Source organism: Hyla sarda, chromosome 11 (genome assembly GCF_029499605.1).
Source record: "Hyla sarda isolate aHylSar1 chromosome 11, aHylSar1.hap1, whole genome shotgun sequence".
Lineage (NCBI taxonomy): Eukaryota > Metazoa > Chordata > Amphibia > Anura > Hylidae > Hyla > Hyla sarda.
Genome location: NC_079199.1, coordinates 18,713,890 through 18,736,409, shown reverse-complemented (window position 1 = coordinate 18,736,409; position 22,520 = coordinate 18,713,890). Strand labels below are relative to the sequence as shown.

The following is a 22,520-nucleotide window of genomic DNA, read 5'->3' as shown; positions in this document are numbered from 1 at the left end:
AATCTTAATAATTGTCCATAGGGGGCAGTATTTAACTTGTATGTCCATTTATTTATTCATTCATTCATTCATTCATTCAATTATTTATATATTTATTTTCTGCTTTATTTGTTTGGTGAGATATATTATACAATACCCTATATACATTCACCCAACTTTTTTTTTTTTTTCCCATTAGAAAAGTCCATAGCACAGTGTTTCTCAACCAGGGTGCCTCCAGCTGTTGCTAAACTACAACTCTTAGCATACACAGACACCAACCAGGGTGGCTCCAGCACAGTGTTTCCTAACCAGGGTTCCTCCAGATGTTGCAAAACCGCAACTCCCTTCATGCCCGGACAGCGATTTGTAGTTTTGCAACAGCTGGAGACTCACAGCTAAGGGAACTCTGGTATAAGACATAGGTTTATAGAAGCTATTGCCTGAAGCCACCATTAGGTGGCGATGCTGATTTTTTAAATAATTAAATGAAAATCGGAAAGTAGAGGATACATTTTTATTTAATTAGTTAAAAGTTCATTTGTATTTGTAATTTTCTGATTGATCGCATCTTTTTTTGCAAAAACCTGTGTCCAGGTTCTGGTTCACCTTACATTCTGTGTATGCACGTATCGAAATCGGACTACAAAAGGAACTACGGACTTACAGGATAGGTTTTGGACAAAGCAATAATGGTATTAATAATATTATGTGCTTTGTTTGTTGATAATTTTTTAAGATATGTGAATTTTTTTTTTTTTCTATTCGGGTGTTTCTTTAAAAATAGATTAAAAAAAAGAAAGAAAAACATGGCCCGTACGGGGATCGAACCCGCGACCTTGGCGTTATTAGCACCACGCTCTAACCAACTGAGCTAACCGGCCAGTGATGGAGATTTTCACTTGTATAGTTTCTCTGAAAGTTTAGAATGGTGCGGTGACATGTTTCGAAAATAAAAGGGAATTATCTGCTTTGAAGCTGGTACTTGTAGTACTATGATAGCATGGAGCTTCTAATGTCTGTAGATAGGGAAGGAGAGGGTCCGCGTGGAGTGACAGTCAGACTACATTCATAGAAACACATAGTAGCTGTATACACCACATGGTAGGAGACTACTTGGAAAGTTTTTTAAATCTATTTTTATATTTTATGTTAATTAATTAATTAATTAAACAAAACAATGTTTACAAAAGCTTACAAACCATTTAAAGGGTTTCACTTGAAAAAAAAACTTTGATATGTTTTCCAGACATGTCATAAGTTCTGATCATAACTGGTCTCTAACATTGCGCCTCTCTCCTTGGCTGTCAATCAAATCCGACCTTTTCCCTATAGACGCTAATGCACTGAAAAAGGTCAGATCTGGTGGCTGGCTGGGAAGTGATGAGTTCTGGTGCAAACTTTGATGGCTTAGAACTCACGATCACAGCGTGATAGAACAGAGAATTTGCTTTTGAAAATTTTTCTTGTAAAAAAAAAAAAGGAGCAGATACAGTGATCCCTCAACTTACAATGGCCTCAACATACAATAGTTTCAACATACAATGTTTTTTTTTCTGGACCACTGTAACTTGACTCAACATACAATGCTACAGACAGTCCGGATCTGTGAGACATGTCACAACTGGGGGAACTGACCAATCAGAATGGGCATTTTACTGGTAAAACACCTATATTACTGAAGTGTATGCACTGACTGGCTATCTGGTAGCGCCCCCTACAGTACAGGGAGGAACTACAAGTTCTGTACTAGTCATTGCCTGTGCCAGGGTTAGCTGCTCCTTTGGACACCAAGTAAAGGTGGCTCCATTTGGCACTCTGTGTGTACTGTATAGGACCCTGAAGAAGCTCCTGTCCTTTACATAAACCATTGTTTCCCAACCAGGGTGTCTCCAGCTGTTGCAAAACTACAACTCCCAGCATGCCCGGACAGCCAACGGCTGTCCGGGCATGCTGGGAGTTGTAGTTTTGCAACAGCTGGAGACACCCTGGTTGGGAAACACTGACATAGACAGTGATTTACAGCTCCCTGTATTAGTTATCTACCTATTATTCTTCAATTCTCACTTTTTCCTATTTTTGATGACATTTTGGAGCTTCAGAACCAATTACCAGGTTTCCATAGAGTTCTGGTCTCAACATACAATGGTCTCAACATACAATGGTCGTCCTGGAACCAATTAATATTGTAACTTGAGGGACCACTGTAATAGTCATATGACGGATATCGACACAGTCGACCTGTGTGTCCGTGGCCCAGTGTGGTAAATTGGTAAAATAACAAATCAAGCTGAGTTCTTACCAATAACTCAGTTCTTACCATGAATTGATTCTGTTGTCTTCCCATATCCCAGGTGGGTTTTCAGACCGAAATTATGACTGGAGTTCTGAAGAGGAAGAATATGAGAAAAAAGCTCAGCCGGTACAGGTGCTGGTGGTAAAGGACGATCATTTCCTTTGAGCTGGATGAAGGGGCATTAAACCGAATTCTGCTTTCTGAAGCGGTGAACGATAAGGAGGTTGTGGCCGTATCAGTGGCCGGAGCATTCAGGAAAGGAAAGTCCTTCCTTATGGACTTTATGTTGCGGTACATGTATAAAACGGTAATTATTTTACTTTTTCTTTCTGTTGTCTCCAAAAGGGGTAATTTATTCAAAAACCCAAAAGGTCTATTTTTATTGAAAGAGCTTTATTGTCCGTTCAGTCATTACAAGTCATACGATAAATTACAATCACACAAAGAATGACAGTACAATACACAGCACAGGTTCCCTAAGCTATACACTATACCACATGCTACACTAACACTCCGCTCTATACTGTAATAGAAAAGCACAAGAAGTCGAATAACAAAAACAACACAATCTGTGATCGGGGTAGGGGCATGGGCTATGGGGAGGGGCTGGGGGCATGGGCGGCTGTGTGGGGGTAGGGAGTGGGCGTTTCACAGGGCCGAAACTACTGGGCTATATGTTCAGGGGGACATGGGGAAGGAGAGACTCTTCTTCATCGACGGCCGGGCTGTCCAAGATGGAATAGTCTTTGAGCAGGCTCTTGATGAACCTGCGGCAGTCCCGGACGGACATGTGCTCCCTGTTGATCACGAGGTGGTTCCTGGCAAGCCACACTGCGTCCTTAAAACAGTTCATAAGGCGCCAGGCCTCCTGGAGGGCCTCCGCCTCATGGGTACCAGGGAATAGACCATAAAGCACCGAATGGTACAATAGGCAGTTCCTGGGTACAGAGTCTCTGAGTTCCAGGGCGTCCAACAGACCCTGAGCAAAGGGTTGTCCCTCTTTATCTAAAACCGAGGAACGTGCTCTCGATTCACCCAAAGTGCAAGAAAAAGTGCAAACGTGTTACACTAAAAAAACGTGCACAAAGGATGCGGTCTATCGCAAGCCCTTCTCAGATAGGAGAGAGGCCCCCCAACAAACCTTACCCTTCGCCTCCGGACCAAAAGGTACCTGCGAGGTTCCAGGTTCGATGTCCCTTTTCGCAAAAGCTACTAGGGGACCACAAATGCTCCCGGCATCCCCCTTGGTATTAGCCAAGGTATCTGCCCGCAGAGCCGATAACGGTAGGTACCCTGCCGAAGCTGGGGTACCCGGGGTGTTTGCAGGGAGGTGCGGAACCTAAGGGCCACACACACCTCCCCTAGACCGCCAGGAGGGACACCCAGAAGGGCTACCGCATTCTGACAAATCCTGTGAACACACAACACGCAAAAAGTGACACAGTGAGACAAAAAGAAATAAATAAGTGAATGTGTGCAGATATACTGCCCGGACATCCGGTCGGATCTATAAAAATGTCTCTGATCCTAGCCAGAAGGCCGGGAATCAAGAGGTGAGTGCCACAAGGTGAAGAGATTATGGTGCCCGTGCTTCAACTCAGTGAGTCCATTCTCCCAGTGAGTTTCGGCACCTCGGGGTCACCACTCCCCGAGGCACAAAAGTACCTCGGCTCTAGACCCTCTCAGCCTCATGGCGAGACCCGGAGGGAACAGGTCACATCTAGGCAGCCGTCGAGCTGATTCCTCAGAACCAGCCCCGGAAAGCCCTGGTACACCTGCATCCTCCATGCAGCACCCATCCCCACCAGCATGAAAACTGATAAGAACAGATACTACACTTGATCTTAGCCAAAAGGCCGAGAAGCGATGGGTTGTCCCACTCACTGAGGATACCTAAAGGTAGCTTACTCTCTGCTTGGCTGGGTAAAAGTTGTTGTTGAAGTAACTCTTGGAAAGTACTAATTCTACTTGTGGAGATACAGCTGTGTATAGACCTGAGGCCATGTTCACATGTTCCACATTGGAATTCCTCCAGAGATTCCCGAGCAGCAGAGTCCCAATGTATTCAATGGGATTCTGCTGCACTGTGCACATGCCAGAATTTCTCCGTCAGGTCATTCTGGCGCGGAAATTCCGTTTACTGTGTGCGCAGAAAGAATGAACCTGTTCATACTTTCTTCGGACTCCACACGGAATGCATAGGTGTCTGTGACACGGCGCATTCCCATGCGGTCTTAGCCCCAGCATGTAATGCTGGTGCCCACAGTCTCCGGAATGTCCACACAGAGATTTTCTGTGCGGACATCCGAAAGTGTGAACATAGCCTTACAGACAATGCACCCTAAAAATGATATGCAAATTAGGTCTCTAGAAAGAAGAAAACTGTCTCTAATATCACCTAAAGGAAGTCAATGTCTGACCCATTAAAGAGTCAGGTTCCAGGTTCTTTAATGGGTCAGACATTTATTTACAGAATAGATACCTATAGGTGGCAGTAGTTTTCTTGCTTCTGGAGGAGCACTAATTTGTGTAACTTTTGCCAGGGAGCATTGTTCCAAAGACTCTACACAACCTGGATCTTTAGTAGTAGAACCAAGGTATGAGTCCATAAAAACATTTAAATGCACCAAATTTGTGACAACTCTATTAAATTTATGATTTATCTGCAGTATAGGTGATCAGTATCTGATTAATGGGGGTCTGACCGTCGAGGGGAGGGGGTCATACAAAGTTTTGAGAAAGAGATTTTTTTTTCCCTCCAAAGTTTTGAGCAATATCACCAAATCTATCATAGAATCAACCTCTCACAACGTCTCACAATGCCAACAAAGCTCTGACACTGCTGGGAAACATTCATTCAGAAGACCAAGTCAGTGTGATACTTACAAGTGAAATGTTTTTTTATCCAGGAAAAAACTTTTTTTTATATATATCAACTGGCTCCAGAAAGTTAAACAGATTTGTAAATTACTTCTATTAAAAAATCTTAATCCTTTCAGTACTTCTGAGCTGCTGAAGTTGAGTTGTTCTTTTCTGTCTAAGTGCTCTCTGATGACACCTGTCTCGGGAACTGTCCAGAGTAGAAGCAAATCCCCATAGCAAACCTCTTCTACGAGACAAGCAGAGATGTCCGCAGAGAGCACTGTTGCCAGACAGAAAAGAACAACTCAACTTCAGCAGCTGATTAAGATTTTTTAATAGAAGTCATTTACAAATCTGTTTAACTTTCTGGAGCCAGTTGATATATATAAAAAAATAAAGTTTTTTCCTGGAATACCCCTTTAATTCCCAACTCCCTATTCCAGGAGATACATCTCAGCAGAGCTAAGCAACAATATGAAATAAAGTAGAGAAATAACATGGGTAGAGGCTACGGATTGGAGCAGGAGGGACTCCAAATGTGTCAAAGACGTAGCAACAATACCTTGTGGGTACCATCAATGGATGTATTAGTTAAGACTTCTGACCCCATTCAACTTTTCTTTATAGGAGCCAGTGGATTGGCTTGGAGATTATAATGCGCCACTGTCTGGTTTTTCATGGAGAGGCGGCTCTGAACGGGAGACTACAGGAATCCAAATATGGAGTGAAGTATTCTTGGTGGACAAACCTGATGGGAAAAAGGTGAAAGAATTGTGAAAATAAGCAAATATATATATATATATATATATATATATATATATATATATGCCCCCATTATAAGTGATACATGTGAGAATGTAAAATGATAAAATCAATAAAGTGCCTGAAGGGGCCTGGCACGCCAACATCAACATTCTAGTACTAAAAAACCCCTTTAAGGGTGCGTTCACACGCTCTTTGTTTTTGCAGGTTTTCCGATGCTTATTTGAAAGGGGCGGGCTCTTCTCGGCTGTCCATAGCAGATTGTCCACGACAGAATTTACGCTGCGGAACATCCGCCGCAGTCCCTACTGACTTCATTGGGGTTTGCGGCGGGTTTTCTGTAGCATAAATTCCTCTGTGGAAAATCTGCTGCGGATAGCCGAGTAGAGCCCGCACCCTTTCAAATACGCAGAGGAAAACCCGCAAAAACAAAGAGCGTGTGAATGCACCCTCAGACTCCTTTACACCTACTTGTGATGAAATCCCTTGATGTGAAAGCAGAGAAAGGCTTTCCTGTTTTTTTTTCCATAATAGGAACATGCCTCAGTTTTGACACTACATGTATCCATATTACTGAGGTGTAATAAGCCCTTAAAGGGGTACTCTGGTGGAAAACTTTATTTTTTTATTTATTTTATTTTTTTAATCAACTGGTGCCAGAAAGTTAAACAGATTTTGTAAATTACTTCTATTTAAAAATCTTAATCCTTCCAGAACTTATTAGCAGCTGAATGCTACAGAGGAAATTCTTTTCTATTTGAATCTCTATTTTGTCTTGTCCACAGTGCTCTCTGCTGACACCTCTGTCTGTGTCAGGAACTGTCTCGAGCAGCATAGGTTTGCTATGGGAATTTTCTCCTGCTCTTGACAGTTCCTGATATGGGCATCAGGTGTCAGCAGAGAGCACTGTGGACAAGACACCGGAGTACCCCTTTACAGTGGTGTCACACACAGTTGCTGAATTTTCCTTTTAAAGCATACATCCAATGTTTTTTGACAAATGACTATTGTGCAAAATGATAGTCATTTTTCAAAACTACATTTAGTTTAAATTAGGCGCCTGAATGGAGGCACCACTCCGTGCCGTATATAACTATGCAATAGGAGACAAAGCTTCCCGCTCTCCATAGCACCCATCTTCATCTTAAGACCCAGTGCAATGCGTCTTGCGCAGGAGACGTTCTTTAGAGATGGAGCAGTGAAGCAGAAGCTTCAACCTCTATGCATAGTTATACAGTGACCCCCCGACTTATGATGGCCCCGACATATGATCATTTCAACATATGATGGCCTCTCAGAGCCCATCATATGTTGAAGGCAGCATCGACATATGATGCTGCTGTGTGTCGGGGCCATCGTACAAACAGCTATCTGACAGCGCTGACAACTTCAGTAACTGACAGATAGTTGTATAATGTCCCCGTGTGCCCCGTTCTGCCTCCTGTTACTCACATGCTGTCCTGCTAACTCACGCAGGCTTCCACTGTGAGCTCCGTGTAAGCCCCGCCCCCCACCCAGTGCAGCCATAGCCAATAGCCTGCAGCATCTTGCTGCAGGCATCCAATGAGCTGCCCTCCCCTTTCTTTCCTATAGAGCTGTAGTCGGCAGGATGGTAATGGAGGACATTCTGTCCCCCCCCCTGAAGGTATTTAAAGAACTGTACAGTACTGTATGAGCTGTCACACATCACATACAATACATATACACACAATACACCCCATACATCAATGTTTCCCTATCAGTGTGCCTCCAGCTGTTGCAAAACTATAACTCCCAGCATGCCCAGACAGTCAATGGCTGTACATGCATGCTGGGAGTTGTAGTTGTGCAACAGCTGGCGGCACCCTGGTTTGTTAAACACTCCCCATACACTCCACATACAATGGTCATCCCAGAACCAATTAGCAATTTCCCATAGAGATATGTATTCAACATACAATGGTTCCAAGGCCCCGGAACCAATTACCATTTTTACATAGACATATGTACTCGACATATGATGGTTTCAAAATATGATGGTTCTACTGGAACCAATTAATATCATATGTTGAGGGACCACTGTACAGTATATTGCAGGGAGCAAGGAGAACAGTGGGGGGAATATTCAAAGACTTGTGTTATTAGGGCTCTTTATATTGTGCCTCAAAGAGTGTTAACTGCGCCTCATTTTTAGAAGTGTGTTTGGTCTTTTGAAAATTTGGGGCAAATAGCAAATCATTTAATACCAGGGATACTTGGTATTAGCTGCGACACTTTGTGCACCAGAAAGTGGTGTTAAACCTTTGAAAATAGGGTGCTAATAGCACAAAAATCCTAACCACGCCCCTTTAAAAAAAATTGGCTTACAGGGCGCTATATCAGGTGCTAATTATCTGAATATGTGGTGCTTAAAGTGTGCGCCACATTTTAAGCAAAAGTGGCGAAGCTAAAGCAGCAAAAAAAAAAGTGGCGCTAAATTCTTTGAAAATTCTCTCCCCAGTGTCTCATTAAAGGGGTACTACCGTGGAAAACTTTTTTTTTTAAATCATCTGGTGCCAGAAAGTTAAACAGATTTGTAAATCACTTCTATTAAAAAATCTTAATCCTTCCAGTACTTTTTAGGGGCTGTATACTAAAGAGAAATCCAAAAAAGAAATGCATTTCCTGTGATGTCCTGACCACAGTGCTCTCTGCTGACCTCTGCTGTCCATTTTAGGAACTGGAGAAAATCCCCATAGCAAACATATGCTTCTCTGGACAGTTCCTAAAATGGACAGCAGAGGTCAGCAGAGACTACTGTGGTCAGGACATCACAGGAAATGCATTTCTTTTTTGGATTTCTCTTTAGTATACAGCCCCTAAAAAGTACTGGAAGGATTAAGATTTTTTAATAGAAGTGATTTACAAATCTGTTTAACTTTCTGGCACCAGTTGATTAAAAAAAATAAAATAAATAAAGTGTTCCACGGTAGTACCCCTTTAAGGCATTTAGGTGTCAAATTAAAATGAATGTCATTAAAAAAAAATTACAATCCTGCACAATTGTTTTTTATTAAACACTTTGTTGGCTTTTAAATACATTTACAAATGTTAAAATTTTGACGAAGCCAAAAACTTTATTTCTTTTTAGAAACTATTGTTTTTGTCTTGCAGGTTGCAGTGTTGCTGATGGACACACAGGGAACATTTGACAGTCAGTCAACTCTGAGAGACTCTGCCACAGTGTTTGCTCTCAGCACAATGATCAGCTCCATTCAGGTACAGAATACTGTCTGTATGGGCCCATGCACACTAGGACAATTCAGTGAGGAATTTCTTTGCTGATTCCTGTCAGCAGATCCTCGCTGCCCAAAATGAGGGTTAAAGGGGTACTCCGGCGCTAAGACATCTTATCCCCTATCCAAAGGATAGGGGATAAGATGCCTGATCGTGGGGGTCCCGCCGCTGGGGATCCCCGTGATCTTCCACGCCGCACCCCGTTAGAATCAGCCCCCGGTGCGTGCACGCTCCGGGGGCTGATTCTAACGGGGTGCGGCGTGGAAGATCACGGGGGTCCCCAGCGGCGGGACGCCCGCGATCAGGCATCTTATCCCCTATCCTTTGGATAGGGGATAAGATGTCTTAGCGCCGGAGTACCCCTTTAAGCCTTGCACGCTCCGGGGGCTGATTCTAACGGGGTGCGGCGTGGAAGATCACGGGGGTCCCCAGCGGCGGGACGCCCGCGATCAGGCATCTTATCCCCTATCCTTTGGATAGGGAATAAGATGTCTTAGCGCCGGAGTACCCCTTTAAGCCGTGCATGCTCCGGGGGCTGATTCTAACAGGGTGCGGCGTGGAAGATCACGGGGGTCCCCAGCAGCGGGACGCCCGCGATCAGGCATCTTATCCCCTATCCTTTGGATAGGGGATAAGATGTCTTAGCGCCGGAGTACCCCTTTAAGCCGTGCATGCTCCGGGGGCTGATTCTAACAGGGTGCGGCGTGGAAGATCACGGGGGTCCCCAGCGGCGGGACGCCCGCGATCAGGCATCTTATCCCCTATCCTTTGGATGTCTTAGCGCTGGAGTATCCCTTTAAGCCCTGCAATTCAAAGTCCTGTTGTCTCATGGGCCTTTCTGGGCGGATTCAGCCCAAAAATGAACATGTTTATTCTATGGGTACATGTTCACACGGGTGGGTTACTAGCGAGTTTCCTGTTGAAGGTTTCCGGTTGAGTTTCCCGCTGCGCAGTGGAATTTCCCCAGCCGAGAAACTGCAGCAGATTACATTGACTTCAATGGGGTCTGTTGCAGATTTTCCGCTACGGGTAACCCACCTGTGTGAATGGACACTTTCGGTGAAATCCAGATCCGTGTCAGAAGTTTCTCTACAGAACTTCCATAGTGTGCACTAAGTGGCAGAATCCCATTTCTGAGCAGAAAAATGTGTATTGTGCACGGGCCCTAACAAGAGATAGACCTGGACTTTCCACCAATACACAAGGGACTTAACATATCATATTTTTGTAAGATAAGTTTGTTTGTTTTTGTTTTTGTTGAAGAAAAAATAGATGTAATAATGTTATCAAAACAAGGTAAAATGCTTTAAGATGTTATAAAATGTTTCTAACAGGTTATTGCAAACATTACTAATTTAAAATCTTTATACTAAAGGTTTACAACTTGTCACAGAACGTTCAAGAAGATGATCTGCAACACTTGCAGGTAATTCACTGTTTATTTCTTAGGCTATGTTTACACTTCCGGAATGTCCGCGGGCTGCTAAGACTGCACTGGAATGCGCCATTTCATAGACGGCTATGCATTCCGTGCGGTGTCCGCACAAAGAATGAACATGTTAATTCTTTGTGCAGACACGGAAAACAGAATTCCCATACCAGATGTTTCTGGCCGTGTGCACAGGGCAGCAGAATCCCAATGAATACAATGGGACTCTGCTGCTCCAGAATCTTCAGGCGGAATTGCAATGCGGAATTCCATTCAGAGATTCCGGACGTATGAACATGACCTTAGACAGAATGTCCGTGCAGAATTCCGCATGAATATTCCGCACGGACGTTCAACAGCAGCAGAGTCCCATTGATTACAATGGAATTCTGTAGCACTGTTTACTCGGCAGATGTTTCTGATGCGAAAATTCTGATTCCACCGAAGGAATAGTCAAGTCTATTTTTTCCAAGCGGTCCTAGTGCCTGCCAGTTAGTCAAATGTGTGGAATGTCCGCACTTGTTTTCCATGCAGACATTCTGCACATTTTTTCGACTGTGTGAACATAGCTCTACCATGGAAAAGTGACCAACTGCAGCAGTTAGCTTTAAAGCTTAACCTCCAAAGTTTAGTTTCTTCCCGTTGAGCAGATTGGGCATAGAGCAATGCAGTCAACACTGAGCGGTACAGTTAGTTCAGTGCACAAGTCCTACAAATTAAAAATAAGCTCATGCATTGAACTCTCCAGGTGTCGTAGGGTCAGCAACTGTACCATCCAGCAATGACTGTGTCGCTCCACGCCCAGTCTGAAGAAGGAGTGAAGCACCTAAACTTAGGAGGTACTGGCCTGGGCTACTAGATTATTTTAAATATGGCGCGGCATCTGCAGTACAAAGCAATGCAGTAAATTGTATGCATTCTTATAGACTAAAGCTGTCACACTTAATAGTGAGTATTAATTAGTAGCACTACAAAAAGTAATCGTGTAGGCCTAGCATAAAACAGCCTAAACATACACTTGGAAAATATTTTGTAAAAATGTTTTTCTTGTAATCTTCCCCCCACATTTAAAGATCTCTTCTTCATTAAAGGGAATATATCATGGATATGTGGTGAACCACCGGGTGACTGGCGGGACCACGGGTGTGGCGGTGTAGGTTGGTGGGATCAGATGGTATGAACCCTGAGGTCTGGATGGTGTTAACCCCTAGTGTTCGTGACGCCAGTGTGGTTTTAGGGTTCCGGAACACCACGCGCCCGGATTCTCCACTATCCCAATTGCTAGTAGCGAAATGAGAGTCCACAACCAGTTATGGTCAAACAGAGGCTTTACTGAATAGGAAACAGGTGTAATTATCTTCACAGCTAAGGCCAGAATTCCCAGAGAGGTGGCCAGGACCCAGAGGACCTCGCAGCTTGCTGGACCAATATACTTGTAGTTAACTTGACTTGTAATTAGACTTGACTATGTGCAGGACTTGACTAGTTTCAGTGACAGCAGACATAGACTTCAGACTTACTGGAATGACTGTAGCTTTTGTGGCCTTCCAGATGTTGATCACTTCCGCTGAGATCTCTGGTGGTTGCTGCCTCAGCAAAGACTTAGATGGAAGAGTTATGCGAGAAATTGTAATGGCTGCCCCTTTATATAGTGGGGGCTGGATTAAAGCTCATTGATCAAGCTGTGGGTCATAGGTTAAAGCTGGTGCTCTCTGGGAGAACATGTGACAACAAATCATGTGATTGCATAACATAATATGTGACAGACTTACACACGGGTCCTTGAGACCTCCCACAAGTCCTCTATACTACCTATACATAGGGATCCTGTCTTAGTGTTGAGCGGCATAGGCCATATTCGAATTCGCAATATTTTGTGAATATGTTGACGAATATTCGTCATATATATTCGCTAAATTCGCATATTCGTAATATTTGCGTTTTTTATTTTCGCATATGCGCAAATTCGCATATGTTAAAATTTGCATAAATCTAAATTTGCATATGCAAAAAATTAGCATATGCGAAAATTAACATAAGCAAAAATTAGCATATAAAAATTTTCACATATGCGAAAATTCGTACACCAGTCTCACACAGTAGTATTAGGGCTTTCTTTACCCACACAAGCTGGAAGCAGGGAGGGATGATCACTGTGATGTGTACTGTGAAAAAAATAAATAAATAAATAAAATAACGAATATTCGTAATTGCGAATATATAGTGCTATATTCGCGAATATGCGATAATCGTGAATAAAATTCGCATTACGAATATTCGCGAGCAACACTGTCCTGTCTAACCATTAAAGTGATACACACACATTTATAAAATCAATAGGGGGGGTCCCTGCAGGGGAGCCCCCAGGTCACTGAGGGACTCAACCTGACAGGGCCTAAAGGTAGTACAGGGCCATGTCCTGTACTGGGACATCACAGATAGGATAAAACATATCCCCCTATCCTCAAGGATTGCTTGGGGTCTGAGCGCTGGGGGCCCCTGCTATCTCCTGTATAGAGCCCCGGCTCTCCCCTGAAGCGGCACTTCACAATCCCTGCCTGAAGCGGAGGCCGCTACGCCCCCTCCATATATCTCTATGGTAGAGCCAAAGATAGCCAAACAGCTATCCTATAGAGATATATGGAAGGAGCGTAGAGCATAAACTCATAGCAGCTAAAATGCTACGTAGTACCTTATACTGGTACTGGGGACTATATTGCAAATATATAAAGCATATCTACAGAGGAATCTTGTGTGGCTCATACTATGCAGCTGAGAAATGTATGCTACAAAAATTGTGCCTACTGTATTTCAGCTTTGCAACAGTAATACACAGTAGTAGTAGTGCCCACACAAATACAGTGGTCCCTCAACATACGATGGTAATCCTTCCAAACGGACCATCGTTTGTTGAAACCATCGCATGTTGAGGGATCCGTGCAATGTAAAGTATAGAACAGTGGTCTACAACCTGCGGACCACCAGATGTTGCAAAACTACAACACCCAGCATGCCCGGACAGCAGTTGGCTGTCCGGACATGCTGGGTGTTGTAGTTTTGCAACATCTGGAGGTCCGCAGGTTGTAGACCACTGTTAGAGGAAGTTGTACTCACCTGTCCCCGCCGCTCCGGACCGTCACCGCTGCCCGGGATGTCGCCGTCCATCGCTGTCGCTGCGTCCCCGGGGTGTCCCCGAGGCTCCGGCAAGGCCTCTGCTTCCCCGGCATCCACGCTCTCCGTCGCCGCCATCACGTCGCTACGCACGCCGCTCCTATTGGATGACGGGACGGAGTGCGCAGCGACGTGATGACGACGATGGAGAGCGCAGACGATGCAGGGGATCCCGAAGAGGACGCGCCGGACCCCCCGAGGACAGGTAAGAGACATCACCGGAGCTCACGGGGCACCGTAAACGGCTATCCGGTGGCAGCTGAAGCAGTCTGCGCTGCCGGATAGCCGTTTATGCGATGGCCCCAACATACAAAAGCATCGTATGTTGGTGCTGCCTTGAACGTGTGATGGCCTCTGAGAGACCATCACATGTTGAAATTATCGTATGCATCGTAGGTCGAGGGGTCACTGTATGCCACTTTGCTGCAAAACGACACACTCAGGGTCATGACTGCTCTCTGTTCCTCTGACACGTGAAGTGTAACAAAGCAATCCTCTTCCTGTGAGAGTCAGGACCCAAAGGAAAGAGGCCGATGAAGAGTATATGGGACCCATGTCCCATGATGATCATTTGGGTCACCCATAGATTATTATTATAATTTTATTATTTATAATTTAGAATATTTTAGGCTAAAACTATTTAACGATATATAAAATGTATGCACTATTAATTATATGATTTTCTTTTCTAATATCTAGCTCTTCACAGAATATGGCAGACTGGCTATGGAGGAGACCTTCTTAAAGCCCTTCCAGGTCAGTAGACTATAAGATTTCCATAAAAGTGATGCATGTTTATAACATGCATGTATTTTCTTCCATTTTCCAAGTCGCATACTGTGCTGAAGTCTATGGGAAAATGGTACAAACATACACACACAGCATTTTATTAAAGGGGTACGCTACTGGAAAACATTTTATTTTAAATCAACTGGTGCCAGAAAGTTAAACAGATTTGTAAATTACTTCTATTAAAAATTCTTAATCCTTCCAGTACTTATCAGCTGCTGTATGATCCACAGGAAGTTCTTTTCTTTTTGAATTTCCTTTCTGTCTGAACACAAGTGCTCTCTGCTGACACCTCTGTCCATGTCAGAAACTGTCCAGAGCAAGAGAGGATTGTTATGGGGATTTGCTCCTACTATGGACAGTTCCTAAAATGGACAGAGGTGTCAGCAGAGAGCACTGTGGTCAGACAGAAAGAAAATTAAAAAAGAAAAGACATTCCTCTGTAGTTTACAGCAGCTTATAAGTACTGGAAGGATTAAGATTTTTTAATAGAAGTAATTTACAAATCGGTCTAAAGGGGTTATCCAGGAAAAAACTTTTTTTATATATCAACTGGCTCCAGAAAGTTAAACAGATTTGTAAATTACTTTTATTAGAAAATCTTAATCCTTTCAGTACTTTTGAGCTTCTGAAGTTAAGGTTGTTCTTTTCTGTCTAAGTGCTCTCTGATGACACGTGTCTCGGGAACCGCCCAGTTTAGAAGCAAATCCCCATAGCAAACCTCTTCTAAACTGGGCGGTTCCCGAGACGTGTCATCAGAGAGCACTTAGACTGAAAAGAACAACCTTAACTTCAGAACCTCATAAGTACTGAAAGGATTAAGATTTTTTAATAGAAGTAATTTACAAATCTGTTTAACTTTCTGGAGCCAGTTGATATATATATAAAAAAAAAGTTTTTTCCTGGATAACCCCTTTAACTTTTTGGCACCAGTTGATTTCCAGCGGAGTACCCCTTTAATCCTCTATTGGCCTTCCGAACATTGTCAAATGCAGCGATAGTCAGACTCCCACTGATCACAATGGAGGAAAATTCTACCCATGAATTAAGGAAGCGAACTATGCATGCACAACCAATTCTCCATTGATTTTTCAGGGGATAACTTTTGGAGATGGGAATACCCTGTATCTAATCTTATACCGTACTGCACATGTTTGCAACTCACATGGCCAGTAGATGTCACTATTCTATCAATGATTGTACAAGTAGTAGTTCAATAATAATGTTGATAAAACATATATTTACTCTACCAATGCACAGGAAGAAAAAATACATGTAAACGCCCTGTTTTTTGCACCTAGTCCTAAAGCCCATAAGAAGGAAACAGAATTAAAAATGGCGCATGGTAGATCAGGGGCCTGTTTTGCATTAAAACCCAGGACCTTCAAATTAAACTTTTCCTACAATCCTATGGAAGAATTTGCAGCTATGTAGCAGAAAGGGCACGGCTTGGTATTTTCAAAGAACTGTCTTAAAGGAGTAGTCCAGTAGTGAACAAGTGGTGAACAACTTATCCCCTATCCTAAGGATAGGGGATAAGTTGCAGATCGCGGGGGGGGGGGGGGGGGGGGGGTCCGACTGCCCGCGATCTCCTGTACGGGGCCCCGACAGCCCGCGCGAAGGGGGCGTGTCGACCCCCGCACGAAGCGGCGGCCGACACACCCCCTCAATACAACTCTATGGCAGAGCCGGAGTGCTGCCTTGGGAAATCTCCGGCTTTGCCATAGAGATGTATTGAGGGGGGCGTGTCAGCCGCCGCTTCGTGCAGGGGTCGACACCCGCTATCTGGCCGGAGAGCCTGGCCCCCGTACAGAGAGATCGCAGGGGGCCCCAGCGGTTGAATCCCCTGCGATCTCAAACTTATCCCCTATCCTTAGGATAGGGGATAAGTTTTTCACCACTGGACTACCCCTTTAAGTGGGCCATACCCTTCACATAGTTGATGGCCGACAGCTGTCTTTCCAGACCTTGGTGGTGGCTTATCTTCCTTGATGACAATAGGATCAGGAAATGCAACTTCCCAACCTCTTAGCTGACATTAGTTGGGTGGCCCCCATACCCTTTAGATGGGCTATCAACCCACCGACATCGGTGGATTCAGCCCACATTAATCTTAAAGGGGTACTCCCAAGGAAAACTTTTTTTTTTTAAATCAATTGGTGCCAGAAAGTTAAACAGATTTGTAAATCACTTCTATTAAAAAATCTTAATCCTTCCAATACTTTTAAGGGGCCGTATACTAAAGAGAAATCCAAAAAGAAATGCATTTCCTGTGATGTCCTGACCACAGTGCTCTCTGCTGACCTCTGCTGTCCATTTTAGGAACTGTCCAGAGAAGCATATGTTTGCTATGGGGATTTTCTCCAGTTCCTAAAATGGACAGCAGAGGTCAGCAGAGAGCACTGTGGTCAGGACATCACAGGACATGCATTTCTTTTTGGATTTCTCTTTAGTATACAGCCCCTAAAAAGTACTGGAAGGATTAAGATTTTTTTTTTATAGAAGTGATTTACAGATCTGTTTAACTTTCTGGCACCAATTGATTTAAAAAAAAAAAGTTTTCCACGGGAGTACCCCTTTAAGTGTATGTTAAGCTTAAGAGTTGCAAATACCACTTATCTTGTGCAACTCTTGATTTTTCAACAGCTCTGTTCCATGGGATTTACTATTTATAATGACTTGTATATATATATATGATATGATTTGTGTACTGTGTATACTTTTTTGCTGTACAGAAAACCTTCCTTCTCCTGGCTCGTAGCTCTGCTGACTCAGTGTTGTGAGATTGGGAGGGTCCAGGAACCTGTCACTTATACAGAAGGATTCCAGCTGTAGACTAATGTGCCAAACTAAACAACCGCCTATTAGTTCCAGGTCCTTTCCATTAGATGTCGACTTCCTTCTCCAGTTCAGATTTGCATCTTGAAGAATTGGGGGTTGCAAGGGCTGTTTATCCGAAAGAAATGGAGGTTGAAGGGGCTGTTGATCCGATTTTCAGGAGACTTTTCTAATTATATTTCAGGCACATTCTTCCCCTATTTTGTCATACTCAGATTAGCTCATTGCTGTTCTCTGTTAAAAATGAAAAACCCTGAATGTGATAGATAGGAACGCCCATCAATGTGCCCTTTGCGCCTAATGATTTTGTATATTTATACTCTTTGGCTCATTATGATTATTTACAATAGTATTAAGGGAATTCAAATGATAGACCCCATGCAGGAAACTCAACGGACCCCATTAGGCTAAGTTTCCACTTTTTTTTTTTGTTTGTTTTTTTGCCAAAAAACATTGCGGTCAGATGTTAGCTGTAAATCAATGAGAAATCGCTAAATTCTTATTCCACTTGGCCACTGGCGATTTTTTTTTTGTCAAAATAGTGGCATTTTTCTTCCATAGAAGTCTATGGGAGAGAAAAAACGCCAAGAAAAACGATATGTGGGTTTTAACTTTGGTGTTCTTTCAGGCGGTTTGTATTCTTTTTTTGGACTTTAGCAATCCAAAAAAGTGACGGAGATACCTTTTTTTAATAAAATTTCATAGGGTACCATTAAAAAAATTATAATAAAAAAGATACAGTAGTGAAGGAAAAAATAGTATCTAACGAAATGTATCTTTTTTATAACAACATTTTTATTAGTTTTTAAAACAGGGATCAATTTATGTGGGCGGGTGGGGACCTAAAAATGTAGCCGACAATAATAAAAATGTAGTGTGAGTGTTTTTCACTTTTTTTTTTTTTTTTAGGTAGTACTACCACTCCCAGCATGGAACACACTGTTCCATGATGGGAGTAGAAGTACCTGTACTAATTGACAAATCGCCCGTTGCGATCCTCCTGTATAATGTATAGATGCCGGCGGTCACTCTTCTATGGTCACCTGCACTGCCGTATATATAGACCTATTAATATTTCCTGCAGAGAGCTGTGATTGGCCAGATGGTTCCAGCCAATCACAGCTCTCTGTGGGAACTAGGAATATGTGTCAGTGCAGGGGACCATAGAAGAGCGCCCGGCCGCCTCTATACATTATACAGAAGGATCACAGGGGGTGTCAGGAGTGATCTTTCCTTAACTGCAGGTACTACTACTCCCAATATGGAGCACAATCTGCTCAATGCTGGGAGATGTAGTACCTGCATTAATAGACAGATCGCAGCAGGTGTCAGAAGTTACACTTGCTGCGATCTGTCTATTAATGCAGGTACTACAGTTCCTATCATGGAGCAGAGTGTGCTCCATGTTGGGAGTAGTAGTGCCTGCAGATAAGAACAGATCACAGTGGGTATCACTATTGACACCCGATGCGATTGTCCTTTCTATAGCAGAGATGTGAAGTGGCTTTCTCCTGCGCTCGCATCTCTGCACTATACTCCGGCCAGTGATGTGAATAGAACATCACTCATTCATATTTCCCTCTGAGAGCTGTGATTGGCTGCAATCATCCGGCCAATCACCAGTCTGGGCGGAAAATATGAATGAGTGATGTTCTATTCACATCACTGGCCGGAGTATAGTTCAGAGATGCGAGCGCTGTATAGAGCCGCTCCACATCTCTGCTATATTATGGACAATCACATCGGGTGTCACGACCCGGGGTGATATTTCTATTAGTACATGTACTACTACTCCCATTATGGAACAGTCTGTTCCATGCTGGGAGTAGTTTTACTACCTAATAAATGTTTTAAAAAAATAGAGAAAAAAGTGAAACACACACTCTTTATTAAAAATTTATTAAAATGTAGTTATAAAAAAATAAAAATTTTGTTAAATACATATTTTTTCCATCACTACTGCATCCTTTTTATTTTATTTATTTTTTGGTACCCAACAGATTTTGGGTACCAAAAAAAAAACCTGTCAAAGTGCAATTTCCACACAAATGAAAAAACGGCAGAAAAAAGGAACGTAGGAAATTGCACTGGTGTTTTTTCAGGTGTTTTTTTTCAACCCAAAAAAATGCAGGACAAAAAAACAAAGTAGAAACTTAGCCTTATAGTCATTGGTGTCCATGGGGTGCCATTGGTATCTGGCATGCAGTAGATCCTATGATGTAGCAGAACAATGGAAAACAAATACATGGGGGAAGAAATGTTGGAGAAGTTGCACAATTTACCACAACGAATAGATAACATTCGTAGCTGATGAGATTTGTGGAGCTGTCAGTGTCACGTGATCTCTGCCTTTCTATGGTCACTTTGGCTGCAATGGATGTATAATAAGAAACAAAGCAGACACTGAGAATGAAACCTAAACTCTGCAGTTAATGGTTAGATCCCATTAAAGGGGTATTCCAGGAAAATACTTTTTTTTTTTTATATATCAACTGACTCCAGAAAGTTAAACAGATTTGTAAATTATAACAATAGAAGAATGTAGCGTTCACTCAGCGCAACAACGGCATCAATGTTCCCGGCTAGAGGAGATCACGGGTCGGCGTCTTCAGGACTTCAGGAGCGCTCAGAGGCTACAACCGGTTTGTTTCACGCGCTATTGCGCGCTTCGTCCGGCCTGATGGACAGGCCGGACGAAGCGCGCAATAGCGCGTGAAACAAACCGGTTGTAGCCTCTGAGCGCTCCTGAAGACACCAACCCGCGATCTCCTCTAGCCGGGAACATTGATGCCGTTGTTGCGCTGAGTGAACGCTACATTCTTCTATTGTTACATTTTGATACTTTACCTAGTTGCATGCACCCCGCAGGTATTACGGAGTAACTGGACCCTGACAACTGCCGCAGACTCCTTACACTGGTACCACCCATCTACAGAGTTGCTCTCCTTCCGTTTCTTTCTCTTTATTGTGTGATAGATTTGTAAATGACTTCTATTAAAAAATCTTAATCCTTTCAATAATTATCAGCTGCTGAAGTTGAGTTGTTGTTTTCTGTCTGGCAACAGTGCTCTCTGCTGACATCTCTGCTTGTCTCGGGAACTGCACAAAGTAGAAGAGGTTTGCTATGGGAATTTGCTTCTAAACTGGGCGGTTCCCGAGACACGTGTCATCAGAGAGCACTTAGACAGTAAAGAACAACTCAACTTCAGCAGCTCATAAGCACTGAAAGGATTAAGATTTTCTAATAGAAGTCATTTACAAATCTGTTTAACTTTCTGGAGCCAGTTGAGAGATATATATATATATATATATATATATATATATATATATATATATATATATATATAAAAAGTTTTTTCCTGGATAACCCCTTAGGGTACGTTCCCACACGACGTATTTTGCTGCGTATTTGCTGCATATTTGGTGCTGCGTATTTTCCTACCCATTGACTTCAACATGGAAAATAAAATACGCAGGAAATACGCCGTGTGGGAACGTACCCTTAAAGTACATCTATAATATTAGGGTTTCCCAACCTGTGGCTGTCTAGCTGTTTTAAAACTACAACCCCCTTTTATATTAATGCATGCTAGGATTTGTAGTTTTGCAACAGCTGGAGAGCCACAGGTTGAAGACCACTGTATTATACTTACACTAAATGAATGAATTAATGTTCCTTATCTGCATGTGGTATTTTAGCTCTGGCCTCTTACGTACAATGCATTTATATTTGTCGAAATACTTGTCACGTATTGTTCCTGGCACAGCGGAGAGAAAGCCGGAAGGACATGTCACAAATATGTTATATTTATGAAGAATTGGATTAGGATGTCTTGGAGATGGCCAGTGTCATGTCTTGTCGCACATGTTTCCAATCACAAGTTATTTTGGAGATCTTCCCAGGCTAGATCCCCGGGCGGGTCAAGCTGGGGACCATCCAGAGAATGTCTGCACACTTATAATGTACGAGCGCTGCTCCTCCCTGACAAATCTGCTGCTGCTTCCAGCAATTTGTCACTTTATCACAAAATGTGAGAGAATAGACATTTATTTTAGAACCTAGATGATTTTTCTTGAGTTGCTTCACAATCTGTCCTGGAATTCCTATTATCTGGGACTGGGAATTTGCAGATGGAAGGGGGAGCAGAGGCAAAGACTCCATGGAGAATCGGCCTGACATAGATATTGCCTTAAAGGGGTACTCCACTGGAAAAAAAAAAATTCTAAATCAACTGGTGCCAGAAAGTTAAACAGATTTGTAAATTAGGGGTGAGAGATAGGAGAAAGAACAGAAGAAAAAAATGCAAAGAGTAATAAAATAAATAAAAATAAAAGAGAATGAGAGAGAGAGAGAGAGTCTCCAAATTAAAATAGCATTTATTTAAATAAACTTAGTGGAGTGAGGTCCTTAGCAGGGCCCTTGCTTCGGACTATTCACGAGATATACCGTATTTTTCGTCCTATAGGACGCACCGGCGTATAAGATGCACCCAATTTTTAGGGGCAAAATCTAAAAAAATTAAGATTTTGAACCCAATAATGGTCTTCAACCTGCGGACCTCCAGATGTTGCAAAACTACAACTCCCAGCATGCCCGGACAGCCGTTGGCTGTCCGGGCATGCTGGGAGTTGTAGTTTTGCAACATCTGGAGGTCCGCAGATTGAAGGCCACTGCAGGAGGAGGTAATACTCACGTGTCCCCGCCGCTCCGGACCCGTCACCGCTGCCCTGGATGTCGCTCCATCGCTGTCGTCGTGTCCCCGTCGCTCCGGAACGTCTCTGCTGCCGGCCGGGTATCCTCGCTCTCCGTCGCCGTCATCACGTCGTTACGCATGCCGACGCACGTACGCGACGACGTGATGACGAGGAAGGAGAGCGCCGGCCATACAGGGGATCCCTGAACGGAGAAGACACCGGGGAGGCAGGTAAGGTCCCTCCCGGTGTCCTGTAAGCACTAACCCGGCTATTCAGTCGGGCTGTTCGGGACCGCCGCGGTGAAATCGCGGCGGTCCCAAACAGCCGGACTGAACAGCCGGGTTAGTGTCACTTTCCCTTCAGACGCAGCGGTCAGCTTTGATCGCCGCGTCTGAAGGGTTAATACAGGGCATCACCGCGATCGGGGATGTCTTGTATTAGCCG

At 43.4% G+C, this 22,520-nt stretch overlaps 1 protein-coding gene, 1 non-coding gene and 1 pseudogene across 2 annotated transcripts in view; 1 reads left to right on the top strand and 2 right to left on the bottom strand.

The window, feature by feature from the left end:
• The window catches only part of ATL1 (atlastin GTPase 1), a 78,336-nt gene that overhangs the window by 28,833 nt on the left and 26,983 nt on the right, over positions 1-22,520 (top strand). The window contains 6 exon segments of the mRNA XM_056546657.1: positions 2,334-2,431; positions 2,433-2,582; positions 5,765-5,899; positions 9,032-9,136; positions 10,530-10,580; positions 14,454-14,510. Of these exon segments, the coding sequence (XP_056402632.1) occupies positions 2,334-2,431; positions 2,433-2,582; positions 5,765-5,899; positions 9,032-9,136; positions 10,530-10,580; positions 14,454-14,510 (596 nt within the window).
• Positions 790-863, bottom strand: TRNAI-AAU (transfer RNA isoleucine (anticodon AAU)). The gene has a single exon. It is a non-coding gene; the product is annotated as a tRNA-Ile (tRNA).
• LOC130296030 (U2 spliceosomal RNA) lies at positions 3,984-4,143 on the bottom strand (annotated as a pseudogene).